The sequence below is a fragment of the Trichosurus vulpecula genome, chromosome 1 (genome assembly GCF_011100635.1).
Source record: "Trichosurus vulpecula isolate mTriVul1 chromosome 1, mTriVul1.pri, whole genome shotgun sequence".
In the NCBI taxonomy this organism is placed as follows: domain Eukaryota; kingdom Metazoa; phylum Chordata; class Mammalia; order Diprotodontia; family Phalangeridae; genus Trichosurus; species Trichosurus vulpecula.
In genome coordinates, this window is record NC_050573.1 from 59,264,091 (window position 1) to 59,277,318 (window position 13,228).

The 13,228-nt window shown below is 49.6% G+C and overlaps 2 protein-coding genes across 2 annotated transcripts in view; one reads left to right on the forward strand and one right to left on the reverse strand.

Moving 5' to 3' along the window:
• TMPRSS9 (transmembrane serine protease 9) overlaps positions 1-7,851 on the forward strand; it is a 48,418-nt gene extending 40,567 nt beyond the window's left edge. The window contains exons 16-18 of the mRNA XM_036741986.1: positions 5,265-5,530; positions 6,910-7,046; positions 7,514-7,851. Coding sequence (XP_036597881.1) covers positions 5,265-5,530; positions 6,910-7,046; positions 7,514-7,675 — 565 coding nt within the window. The 3' untranslated portion in view covers positions 7,676-7,851. The remainder of the gene's footprint in view (positions 1-5,264; positions 5,531-6,909; positions 7,047-7,513) is intronic.
• A 343-nt stretch (positions 7,852-8,194) lies between these two features.
• On the reverse strand, positions 8,195-12,553 carry TIMM13 (translocase of inner mitochondrial membrane 13). The gene is made up of 3 exons (XM_036741987.1): positions 12,177-12,553; positions 12,014-12,082; positions 8,195-9,727 (listed from the first exon to the last, which is right to left on the reverse strand). Exons 1-3 carry the CDS (start codon positions 12,303-12,305, stop codon positions 9,629-9,631), a joined length of 297 nt encoding a protein of 98 aa, XP_036597882.1. The 5' UTR covers positions 12,306-12,553; the 3' UTR covers positions 8,195-9,628.
• Positions 12,554-13,228: the final 675 nt, after the last annotated feature.

Below are 13,228 nucleotides of genomic sequence, written 5' to 3' on the forward strand. Positions count from 1 at the left end.
CAGATCTTCATCTGTAATATGAAGGAGTTAAAGTCAATGGCTTTGAAGGTCCCCTCCAATGCTAAATCTCTGTTCCTGTGCATCTTGACCCCCAAAAAAGGCGATGAATTTAGCCTGGCATGACCTATGTTTGATGAAGCCCTCCTAACTGTTGGACAACCATCTCTCTAAAGAGCCTTTCTAGAATTTCCCCAAGAATCTATATCAAACTCATAGACAGGAGTTTGCAGATCTCATTTTCTTGCATGTTCTGATATTTGCCCTTCTCCCGACTCTTGGTACTTGCCCCAGTCTCCATGATCTTTCCCAGGTTGTTGACCAGCTCTTTCCATACGCAAGGATGCCATTCTTTCTAGTCCTGGTTACTTGAATTCATCAAGAGCCACCAAGTGCTCTATTCTATCCCCTCACTAATCTAAGGTATGCTATGGCACTTGTCCTGTTAGCCATCTTTGCTCTGTCCTCCCTGGGACAAAGGTCCTTCTTCTTGTCAGAAAAAATGGAAGCAAAATAAAGAAATGATCAGGTCTGCCCTCTCTGTTGTTAGTTTTCATTGTCCTATACACCCCAGGGCAAAGGTCTTATCCCTTCTTGGATCCCACTCTGTCTCCTAATACATCTTACAAACAAAACAACCAGAAAATAAGCCCACAATGCTTTTTGTTTTTCTCAGCTTCCCTGGCTAGTCTCAGCTCATTCCAAGTGTCAGCACTCCTGACACTATTTTTATAGGACTTCATGCCAAGCTATTGTATTCATTCTCTGTGATCTGACCTTGCTTCCACCTCCTGGGCATTTCTTTTCAAATATAAATAGGTTAGTGAGTTCCCTTTACATCTATGTCAGTTTTTTCAGACAAATCCTATTTTTCTTCCTGTAAGTCTTGAAGGAAACAAGGAAAACCAAAGAACTTCCAGGAGGCACTTTCCTGTAGGAGAAGGATTAGCAAAATACTGTCATCAGGAAGAGTCTTTGTGAAAGAGGACACTTTTCCAGCCAAACTGGATCAATCTCTGTTCTGTGTGTGTCCTTTGATCTGCCACAGCTTGTTATTCTCTGTGCCTAGACCATCCTCTTCCACTTCCCATCTTTGTTTGTTGAAGTCAGAGTAGTGCTTAGCACAGTGCCTGGCACAAAGCAGATGTTCAATAAATATTTATTGATTGATTAATTTGAAGCAGGAAGCTACAAGTTAGTGCCTTGGTCAGTATGATGAGGCTGGTCTTAAGAGTCAAGGAAACAATAGGGTGGCCCAGGGTTTTGGGGCATCTATTCTCTAAAACCATGATGATCAGCTTGACACAGAGAACAGCCAAGCAAATGCCACTCCTTCATGTTCTCTTCCAGTGCCACAAAAAGGCAAGAAATGCCAAAGCAAATCAGATATGCCAATACCCCACCCACCAGAAAGGTGTCAGTGCAGATAGTGCTGCCAGCTAACACAAGCAAGCCCCAAAGGCACAGGAAATGGGCTGAAGACATGAACAATTTTATCACTCACTGATGCTACCACAAAAAATGGAACCATGTTTTCACAGTTATCGGCAAGAGCTTCAGATCATTTTTTTGTCAACAGTCTCATAACAATGTAATACAGACCTGTGCGGGGCAGCTACACAAAATAACTTCCTCCCTAAGCTCAGATTTGATGAAGTAAGAGCTAAAATGGGGGACCCCATCATTGCTGAAGAAGGAAAAGGCACAGAGCCTGAAGTCTTTGAAAAATTCCCCTTCACATGAACTCCAGAAATCCAACCCAACACCGAAATGGAAGAGAGGAACAGCACCTACGGTTCCACTGATTTGGATTTCTTTTCTTTCTTTTTTCTTGATATATTTTGTTTCTACATCACCTTCATTTTCCAATATGTCTCTCCCCTCCTCTACCCAGAGAGCCTTGAGTAACAATCTCGGGCTAATAAGACAAACACACAGTCTCACTGCCATTCGCAAACAGCCGTGACTGAGGTAGGGGAGGAGGGGAAGAAGAAAGTCCCTCTCCCACGGCAAGTCCAAAGGACAGCCAGACTCAGAAGGAGGAAAGCAGAGGGGGGGATAAAAATCGTCTCTCCCTTTTAAAGGCGGAGTGGACAGCACTTGCTGCTCATTGGCCAGTTCTCTTGGCCTCAGGCCCCATATCACAACGGGGTCAGGACACAGTCCTTTTGGAGCGGGGCCAGTAGTCCCTGATTGCAGAAGAGGCAAAATGGCACATGTTGCTGAAAGTAACCGAGGCATAGATTCAACATCACAGGTGCCCCATGGGATGGGGCCAAACGCCCATCCCCAAGCACATTCCACAGAATGGACTTTGATCCAACTCCCATCATACAACACTAGCAAAGCACTTTACCAGCTTCCTTTCCAACATGGACCTAATCCCACTTTTTTTAAAAAATAAATTTGTATTGATATCTTTTATTCCTGTTGCTGACACTTTCCCCTCTATTCCTTCCCCACTCCCTTCCTAGAGAGCCATCCCATATACCAAAGAATATTTTTTAAAGAAAAAAGTTTCCACCTTTCTTGCTATCAAAAGTTGAGAATGCCAATGATCCCTCCAAGTATAGGCCTCCAAATATGTGCTTATGTATTTTACACAAAGAACTCACAGCTTGTATCAACCAATCAACAAGTTATTAAGGGCCTCCCATGTGACAGGCACTGTGCTGGGTACTGGCGATACAAATGCCATACAAAGCCCTACTCAATACCATGGGAGAGATGGCCCCAAAGGGGCCACGATCCCAGAAGACCAATGATGAAACAGGTTAAACAGCTCCTGAGAGAGAGGTGGTGGACCGAGGGTGCAGAATGATATACATTCTTGGACCTGGCAAATGTGAAGATTTGTTTTGCTTGACTACGCTTCCTTATTTGTTAAAAAGGGTTTTCTTTTTCCAGTGGGGGCAGGGGGGAGTGAGAGAAAATTAATACTTAATTTTTTAAAAAGCAAAATAAGTGAAATTTAAAAAGAAAAAGAGAGAAGAGTGGAACGGACTTTATATTTTACAGACAGGGAAATGACTTGTCCAAGGTGACACAGCACCTTGGTCTGACTCCAATGCAGCTACAATATACTCGACTTGACACTTGCTGACAGACATTCCCTTATCTTTGGCTCCCCCTGCTGCTCTTGAGGATGCCAACAAGACGCTGCACAGCTTCTGGGCTGAAACACACCTCTCTTCATCTGTCGGCTTCACTGCTTTCGGAGCACCAGGCTGGTGACAGAATGGACGGAATATGCTGGGTTTGGAATCAGAAAGACCTGAGTTTGAACATTGTCTCAGGCACTTACTAGCTTGCCTGAGCACACCACGAAAACTCTCAGCCTCAGTTTCTTCACCTGTAAAATAGGGACAATGGGAGCACCTACCTCCCGAGGTTGTTCTGAGGAGCAAATGAAATAATATATGTGAGGGGCTTTGCATATTTTAAAACTGATAAAAACACTAGCTACTAACAGTAGTAATAACTTTTAAAATATCAGGTAAGGGTGAAAAGTCACCCTGAAACGAAAACATTTTAATGACTCCTTATAGTTTCCCAAAAGATTATGTTAAAATCCAAAGGAAAAGTGTTTTCACCAAAGCTCAGTATTTACAGTCTCAACCCAGAAGCTGCTGTATATTTCCTTAGGGTCACAGAATCATAGATTTAAAGGGGGAAGAAAGCTCAGATTCATCCATCTAGAGATAAAGGGGACTCCAGAGACCAAGCCCCTTGTTTTACAGGAAGAGACAGAGGCCAGGGAAGTAAACAACTTGAAAGGGAGAATTCAAACCCAGGTCCTCTGATTCCAAAGCTTCTCACTCCTTCTTACTGCACAGCCTCTCAAATCTGGACATAATATAAAGCAACTTAAATTGGGAATTTGAAGGCTTGAGTTGGGGACCTGGCTCTGCCTCTTGGTAGCTTTGTGAGGCGGGACAAGTCCCATCCCCTATTAGAGCCTCAGAGAACAATTCTGACAGCACTTCCTTCAAAGGACCATAGCACAATGCTTGGTCATACTTGAAGCGGTACAGAACCAGGATTAGCTCCGAGCCCCCTGTTTCTGCTAACTTTCCTCCCTCTCCCACCTTGAAGTTGTCTGCCTCGTTATTTGATTGGCTTCTTGGTGGACCCTTTGACCTAGATCCTCAGAAATGCTCCTCCTGCTGGTTCACCCTAGATCAGGTGGTTTCCTTCCCCTGGATTTGCCAGATATTGTGAAAATGGGGCCTTTATTTCCACTGGAAGGAGAGAAAAGTAACATTTGATTAAGTCCCTTATGTATATTATCTAATCTGAGCTTCAGACACACTCCTGAGGTAGGGAGTACAAAGATTATGATTACTGTTGCTGCTTGTCCTTCGTTCTTGAAGAGGACTGTAACGTCATCGAGGTGATGCCTTGACATGCAAGTGTATTGTATTTAAGTGAGGCAGGACTGTGCAAAGTCACCAGCCTCACTTTCCCTTCCAGAGCCATCCGGACCCAGTGGTGAGATATAAATCAGGACGAATGGAAATAGTCCTTATGATTATGATGCCCATTTCATAGAGGAGGAAACTGAAGCTCAAATGAGTAGTGAACCTAAGACTTAGACTCAGGTCTTCTGGCTGTTCACACATTCTCTCCACCACATTATCCTGCCTCTCAGAAGATAATAATTAATGTGATTACCAAATGCCCTTTACAGGAAATGGGAGTCAGTTCATATATAGCATTGAAAACTCGGTTTCTGCCTCAGGGGTTACCTGAAAGTGCTTGGCCACGGCTGCTCCACTGGAGATCATGAAATTCCAGGGCTGCTGCCCTCATATCAGCTCCATGGTGTCTTTGGGATCCAACTCAACTGCTACCTCCTCAAAGAAGCCTTTCCTGCCTGCCCTGTGCACCGCAGGAAGAGTGGGCTCTGTCCCTAGATTTAGGCCATAGCTCTGCCACTTGGCCTCTGTCTGATGAGGGGGTTGAATCAAATCATCTCTAAAACCCCTTCTGGCTCTAGATCCTAGCCTTTTCTCTCTCCTTGATTAAATTCCTTGAGGCCAAGTATTTACTGGAGATGGAGGCAGGAAGCTTCTGTGCCCTGGAAGTCAGGAGTCAGGGCATTGGCAGGAAGACCACGAGCAGTTCACTTAACCTGAGCCTGTTTCCTCAGCTGTAAAATGAAGATAATACTTGCAAGTCCACTTCACAGGAAAGTAAAATGCTTTAAGACTGGTAGCTATTAGAGATACAAATGAAACCAGTGAAATTCTCCTCTGTGGCTTCAGTTACAGTGACCCCAACCTGTGGGTGGCCTTCCTGGGGACAGCCTCCCTAAGTGGTGCGGATGGGAAGGTCGAGAAGGTGTACCGCATCTACAAGCACCCATTCTACAATGTCTACACTTTGGACTATGACGTGGCCCTCCTGGAACTCTCGGCTCCCGTGAAATACACCAGCGTCATCAAGCCCATCTGTCTCCCAGACCACTCTCACCTCTTCACTGAAGGCACAAAGTGTTTCATCACTGGCTGGGGCTCCATCCGAGAAGGAGGTAGGTGAAGCACCTACAGCTTCCTGAGCACTGCCACTGCCCGGCTAACCCCACCCTACCCCCTCTAATCCAAGGCTCAGGGATAGGCAGGATGTAGGGTGGCCAAGCCCACTCTGAGCAGAGGCAGGAGGCACAGATTTATCAGATCACTTTATAGATAAGCTCCACAACATGACCAGTCTATAGTCACACAGGGAGAGTTGGCATCTCTGCCTAGGTCCTCTGACTTTAAATCCAACACAAAAGGGAGAAAAATGAGAACAGGGAGTGGGAATGGGAAGAGAATTTATTAAGCACCTACTACATTCTAGGATGGGGTAGTTGGGCGGCCCAGTGGATAGAGCACTGGGCCTAGAGTCATGAAGACTCATCTTCCTGAGTTCAAATATGGCCTCAGACTCCTATTAGCTATGTGCCCTTGGCCAAGTCACTTCACCCATTTGCCTTAGTTTCCTCACCTGTAAAATGACCTAGGGAAGGAAATGACAAACCACTCTGGTATCTTTACCAAGAAAAGCCAAATGGGGTCACAAAGAGTCAGACATGACTGAACATTATCCAAGCAGTATGCGAAGAGCTTATAATTTTATTCGGTAATGAGCAGGGGCGATCATTCAGGTCTCCAATAGTGTGTGGTACCATGGAAGAGCTCTGAACTTGGAGTCAGAGTATCTGGGTTTGAGTGCTCACTTGGGCACTTCACTTCCCTCCCCCAGGTCTCTTTCCTCCTCTGCAAAGTGAGGCTGTTGGCCCGGACAGCCTCCAAGGGCCCTCCCCATTCGGATCCACCTCAGCCCCAGCCCTCACCTCCAGAGGCCTCCTCGCCTGCTCACTGTCCCAAAGCGTTATGCAGCTGGAACTGGGTATCAACACAAGGGCCACTTCATACCCCTCTATTAGATGCCTCTGCCCATGGCAGACCCCATAGTAACTAGCTGTACAGTGCTTAGATCCAAGCACAGTTTAGGAAGGGAGATGAGAAGCTGGATCATGTCTACAAAGGGACTTGAGAGTCCAAGTGTAATAATGTTTAACCTTCAAGGGGCCGGAAGAGAGACAGAAGGCTTAGGCAGGATATGACAAATCCTTCAAATACATGAAGGACTGCCACCCAAAAGAGACAGAAATAGAAGTGATGGGTCTAAGTTGCAGAGGGGCAAACTGAGGCTGGTGAAAAGAAAAACAAACTAGTCATCTAAAAGTGGACTGGGTCACTAACAGGAGGCGGTGGTTCCCCCTTTCTGGAGATCCTCCAGCAGAAGCCGGGTAACCTCTCAGGGAGATGTTATAAAAAGGAGTCCTGAGATCCTCCCCTTTGCTCCTCACCCACCACCTGGCCCTCCTCCAGGTCACTGCTAACTCCCATTTGTGCTGAACAGGGCTGATGGCGAGGCACCTGCAGAAAGCAGCGGTGAACATCATTGGAGAAGAGACGTGCAGGAAGTTTTACCCCATCCAGATCAGTAACAGAATGCTGTGCGCAGGCTTCACCCAGGGAGGTGTAGACAGCTGCTCGGTGAGGCCGCAGCCCAGGCTCCCCAGAACACTGAATCCTCTGGCTTTTCTCCTGTGACCAGATGCAGCCAGCGCATGGGGCAGACACATTTGCCCAGCAAGCCTTAGATCCAGACCACACTTTTAACTTGGTTGTAATATCTGGCTCACGATTCTCATGGGGAAAGTGTTTTGTAAATCTTTAAAGCAGTTTTAACCACTCTGTGAGGAAAGCAGGGCAGAAATGGTCGTTCTCACTTTAGATTAGGAAACCGAGGCCCGTGCAGGTGACATGACTTGTGATGGGACAGCCAGTTAGTGGTAGAGCTGGGACTGCTGCCTAAGCCTCCCCGTGCGCTCCTTCCGCAGATCTCACTAGCAGCGAAATCTCTTCTTCTCAGGAGCCCCAGCAGGGGAGGAGGGTGGCCTATCTTCTCTAGGGCCCCAGTTCAGCTGCCTCTGACCCTCTTGCTTCTCTTGTCCTTCCAGGGTGATGCCGGGGGCCCGCTGGCTTGCAAGGAGCCTGCCGGGAGGTGGTTTCTTGCTGGGGTCACCAGCTGGGGGTACGGCTGTGCCAGACCATACTTCCCAGGGGTCTACTCCAAGGTGACAGCTGTAAGGGGCTGGATCAGGCAGAACATCAGACTCTGACTGGCCAGAAAAATCAGGAGGCAAGAGGCCAGGCCAAAGTCCCCCCGGCCTGTTTGAATCAACCTGAAGCAGGCAGCGGCTGCTGACCCTAAGGAGCTGCGTGCCTCCTTCTGCTGGACAGCAGTGATAGTCTGAAAGCCAAGAACCATCCCACGTGGTAACTGATGGAAAGGTGGTCCCTACCACCTGGGGTGGGTGTAGGGCAGGGGAGGGTGTGGGTTGCATTTAACACGGTGCAATTGTATTAGGCTCTTTTGTACAAGTAAATACAACCTGATTCAGACTCTAGCTTGTGGGGGAAGAATGACTCAGCCCTTCCCCAGCAGGCCACCCTTAGTCCAGCAGTAAGACTGCTGGGACCAAGACCCATTATTAGCACTAGTCACAGGCAGCCAATGTTGTCATTCTGTGCCTTTGTATCCCCAGGGCTGAGCACAGGGAATCTCAAACATACTAGCTGGCACTGAATAAATGTTAGCTGAACTTTACTCCAGTAGCTGGGTAACCAAGGACTAATCATTTAACTCTCGGAGACTCAGTTTATTCATCTGCAAAATGGGGATAATTCTTTAATACTTACAGAGATGCAATGCAAACCTTAAGGAGCTATATATAGGTATGTATGTGAATCACTTCAGTCATCATTCCTGCCCCACCCCCCCACATCCAGAGCTGACCCTCACAGTCTGAGGTGACTGACTGCTGCTGGCATCTCAGCATTCAGACCAAAGCCTCCCTGAATCCCTGAGGCACCAGCCAAGCAGACCACCAGACCTAAGGGAACCCTACCCCACCCTCAGAATGCACAAACAGCATCCTTGGTGGCTAGGCGCTCCAGCAGATCGCACACGGAGCCTAGAATCAGGAAGGCTGGAGAGTGAATCCAGCCACAGCGTGAATCCAGCGTGAGACCCTGGGCAATTCTTTTAACCTGTTTGCCTGTTTCCTCCACCATAAAAAGGGAGTAACAGCACCTACCTTGCAGGGTTGCTGTGAGGCATTTCTAAAGCACTTAGCACAGTGCCAGGCACATAGTAGATGCTTTATAAATGCTATTTGTTATCGTTATTATTGCTTATCCTCAAGACAGCTCCAGCTCGAGGCCTCGAAAAGGCTGTCACCTGCATGCTCATCTGGGTCACCACAGCCTCAGTATACCAAAGGGAAGAGGAAATACAGCAGAGGGAGATAGTCTAACTCACACTATTATACTAAGATTTAAGTAGAAAGAGACCTGGCCATCATGTAGTCTCAGCTCTTCCTTTTAGACAGACTATCTGACTTGCCCAAGGTCGCACGGGCGACAGTGACTCCAAATCTAGGCCCCTGCCCTCATAGCTGGGCAGAACATCTCACCTAGCCCACTCTCAACCAGCAGGACACATCCCATCTCAGAGGCACAAACCTTTGAAAGAAAAATCCATACACTTGTCATTGCTCAGAAGAGAGAGAAAAGAAGTTTCTCTAGTGTCACAGACAGCGATTTACTGTTTTCTGGATGAATGACAGGGAGTGATTACATCATCCCGGTCCCCAAGGCTCATGAGCTGCATATCCCCTGCCGGGGGGACCCAACCACACCTTTCCCAGGGAACAGCCAAAGGCCCAGCTCCAAATCGATGCGTGCCTGGTGCCAGGCATGGTCAGGGACCTCAGGGAGGTGGCCAGGAGCTTCTACAGCTGGCATGAGGGCCATCCTTTGCCTAAAGGCTGAGACCACGGCAAAGAAGGGGAGAACTGGGCCCTTAGAGCAGGGCAGAGATCCAGGCTCCACAAACAGGGCTTTTATTAGTGTGCTGAGAAGGGAGTGGGTAATCACCAAGGAATCGAGCCAAATTTCCCAGCCGTATTCCTTTCATTCTCAAAGCGCCCTGTCAGAAGGGAGGGTGGGAGGATGCACTCCCTGGATGACAAAGCTAGAGTCCCTGGATGTCCACGAGAAGAGCTCATGCCTCACATGTTGGCTCGCTCCCTTTGCAACCTGGAGTTGTAGGCTCGGGACACTGTATTCCAGGCGTCCATGTACCGATCCATGCACATCGCGATACACTTCTGAAGAGGAAAGAAATGAAACAGGTAAAGAGGGGGCTCAGTGCCCTGATTTAACTGCTTCTAGATCCTACATGGGGCAGCTTGGTGGATTCAGGAAGACCTGAGCTCAAAACAAACTTCAGACACTCTAGCTGTGTGACCCTGGGCAAGTCACTTCACCCTGGATGCCTCAGTTTCTTCATCTGTAAATGAGCTGGAGAAGGAAATGAAAAACCACTCCAGTATCTTTGCCAAGAAAATCTCAAATAGGTTCACAGAGAGTAGACACACCTGAAAAACAAATTTTTCTTCCTCCTCATCTTCAGAGGGTCATCCAGAGGCTGCCAAGCATGGCCAATGCCCACAGAACCCTAGAGCTAAAAGAGAGGGTGGCTTTCTCCAAAGAATAGTTCCTGCTGGACTCCAATAGTAGGCTGGGGCAGGTTTTCCTCTCTCTAGACTATGTCCTGTACAGCCCTGTGTGGGGGTCCTCCCCTCTGGTCACCAGAAGCGTAAAGTGAAGTGGCTGAATGGCCAGGTTCCCCATTTTGGAAACCCCTTGTGCTGCTACAATGACTAATAGAGGGAATAGACTGATAGAGAAACAGCAGCTAGGTGGCGCCATAGCGCATAGGCCTGGACTGAGGAAGACTCCTCTTGAGTTCAAATCCGAACTCAGACAATTCCCAACTGTGTGACCCTGGGAAAGTCACAATCGCCCTGTTTGCCTCAGTTTCCACATCTGTAAAATGAACTGGAGAAGAAAATGGCAAACTACTCTAGTATCTTTGCCAAGAAAACTCCGCATGGGGGCAGGGAGAGTCAAACGTGACTGAACAACAAATGTACAACTGCAATGCCTGAATCCTGATTCTGCTACTTACTAACCTACAAGGCAAATGATTTCACCTCTCTGGCCCACAAGTGCCTCCTATGTAGGAGCTACGCCTCGATGTCTCAAAAGTCTCTTTTAGCTTTAAATCCTGACACCTACACCCTAGGCCCAAGCACGAATCCTCACTATTCTACTTACACATTTCCAACAATTGGAATGCTCCCTTGCTCCAAAGCTTCCATTCCACTCTTGCACACTTCAGATCGCTGGGATGTTCCTTCTTTCCAACAAGCTTGAATCTAGCCATTGGTTCTAGTTCTGCCCTCTGGGGTCAAACTAAAGGAACCCCTCTTCCCCATGACAGCTATTTATATATTCAAACAGAAGAATCACAACACCCTTTAAGTCTTCTCTAGTTTAATTATTCTGCCTTCTGGCTCCCCTCACTACCCTACTGGAGACAGTCAGTCACTAAGCATTTATTAAGCACCTACAATGTGCTTGTTGTTTGTCCTTCCTTCTCAAAAAGGACCATGACATCAGGAAGGTGACGCCATGACATGCCCCTGATGTCAGAACAGAAGGACAAAAAACAACCGCCACCATGACTTGCAAGTGAATTGGATTTAAATGAAGGAGGGCTGTGAAAGGTCACCAGCCTCACTTTCTCCTCCAGAGCCATCTGGGTGCAGTGACCCGATGTTCATCAGGATGACTGGAGGAGGCCGGTGATGCAGTGGGAGACGTCGGCCTATTTAAGCCAAGGTCTTTCGCCATTCAGTGATTAAGGCTTCCATAAGCATTTATTAAGCACCTACAATGTGCAAGACTCTGCTGAGCACTAGAGATTTAAAGAGAAGCAAAAAGACAGGTTCTGCCCTCAAGGAGCTCATACTTGAGGTAAGGCTAAGAGAAATAAATAACTATTAAGGAACAGAACCAGAATTCAAATTCGTGTATCCAAACTCTTTAAATCATACCACGGTGCTTCGGGATTCCTCTGGCCCTGCTGTAGCCCTCAGTAGAACTGGACACGATACCCTGAAGTCCGACCAGAACAGAGGACGACCACATACACACAGCCCCTTACCCAGGTCTGGGTGCCCAGGGGCAGGCACTGCTTCTTCTAGTCACTAATTCTCTGGGTCCTCTTCCACCCCGCAAAGAAGTCGCCAGTTCTTGCCCCCTCCCTCCCGAATACCCCCAGAAGCCACTCGCTCCTCCAGGACCCCGACCTCTCGCTCCTGGTTATTCGGCTCAATTTCTTAGGGCACGTGCCACCCCCGACCCCAGTCCTGCCCACCCAGCCCGGGCTCCATCCACTTAGCTCAGTGCCAGCCTCCCAAGGCCCCACTGTGGCTGAGCTCTGGGCCCACGGCCCGACGCCCCCAGCTGGAGGGGCGGGGACGGAGGAGTGGTGGTCCCGGTCCCCGCGTGGAGCGGCGGGGGTCCCCCCCGCGAGGCGCCCTCACCTGCTCGGAGTTATCCAAGGAGCTGCCGGGCTTCCCAATGCACTTCCGGAAACACTTGTTCGTCATCCTCTGGAGAGAAAAGGGAGACACAGTGACCCGCGCGCCAGGGGACCCTCGGCCAGGCCACGGCCCCCACCCCCGCCCCCAGGCCCCGGCCGCGCACCTGTAGCAGCTCCTGCGCGTTGGCCACGGCGATCTGCACCTTCACTTGCTCCATGATGAGCCCCGGGTCCAGCTTCCCGCCCCCGGCCCCCGCCGCACCCCCGAAGTCCGAGCCGAAACTGCCCTCCATGGCCCCGGAGTAAAGTCACCGGGGCACCGCCACTGCAGCCGCGTGCGCCGATCCGTACCCACACCGGAAGGCGGCCCCGACGCACCACGGGAAACGGAGTCCCAAGGGAACCAAGAGCGGAAGGGGCGGGGAAAAACCGGCTACAAAAGGGAAAACTACAGGCCCCACAGGCCCACGCGCCGCGGGATCCCGTAGGGCGGGACCAAGGACCGTTAGGTGACCCTGCCCTTCGCGCTTGCGCGGAGCGTTAACCGCCTAGAACCTGTTAAAGACGGTTGTGATGTCACTAAGGCCTCCTGATTCCTCCTCACCCTTACAGGGCGCTTCTAGGTGAGTGGTGAGGGTTCCCGCAGTCCGCACCCCTCCCCTTCTACGAGAAACCTCGGCGAGGAGAGTCCCTCCCCGTCAACCCCTGCTGCCGCGCAATGCAAGCCGGGAGATCCCCCATTTCCCCAATATCAAAGCACAAAGGACTTGTAGCCGTCCGTCCCCGCGAGCAGGCGCCCTGCCCAGCTGAGAACAGACCCTGAGTGCGCAGGCGCCAAACCTAGCGCCAACCCGCCAGCCTTACATCTGCGCAAGTGCCCGGACCCGCACAACTTATGTATTCCCCACCCCCACCCCCACCCCCACCCCCACCCCCACCCCGCCCTGCCCGTCACGACTACTCTGCGCGCAGGCGCCCTGCGCTCTCCTCCCTTCCTCTTCCTGTTCCTGTGGTACACTCACACCCACCTGCCTTCCCCAGATCCCCGAACTCCAGTGGCAGACCGAGAAAGAAGCGCGTTTGGGGAAACTGAGGCCCATGCCGGTGAAGTACCCCACCAGAGCTGAGATTTGAACCCAGATCCTTTGACTTCCTCCTCTTCCAGAGCAGTAAATCGGGGAAACGCCGCAGCTAGACTTTACCTGGGTTTTAGCAA

Coding starts and splice junctions, on each gene's coding strand:
- TIMM13 (XM_036741987.1), bottom strand. CDS start 12,305: ATGGAGGGCAGTTTCGGCTCGGACTTCGGGGGTGCGGCGGGGGCCGGG. Junction 12,083..12,176: donor ACGCGCAGGAGCTGCTACAG/GTGCGCGGCCGG, acceptor TTTTCTCTCCAG/AGGATGACGAACAAGTGTTT. Junction 9,728..12,013: donor CCTTGGATAACTCCGAGCAG/GTGAGGGCGCCT, acceptor TTTCCTCTTCAG/AAGTGTATCGCGATGTGCAT.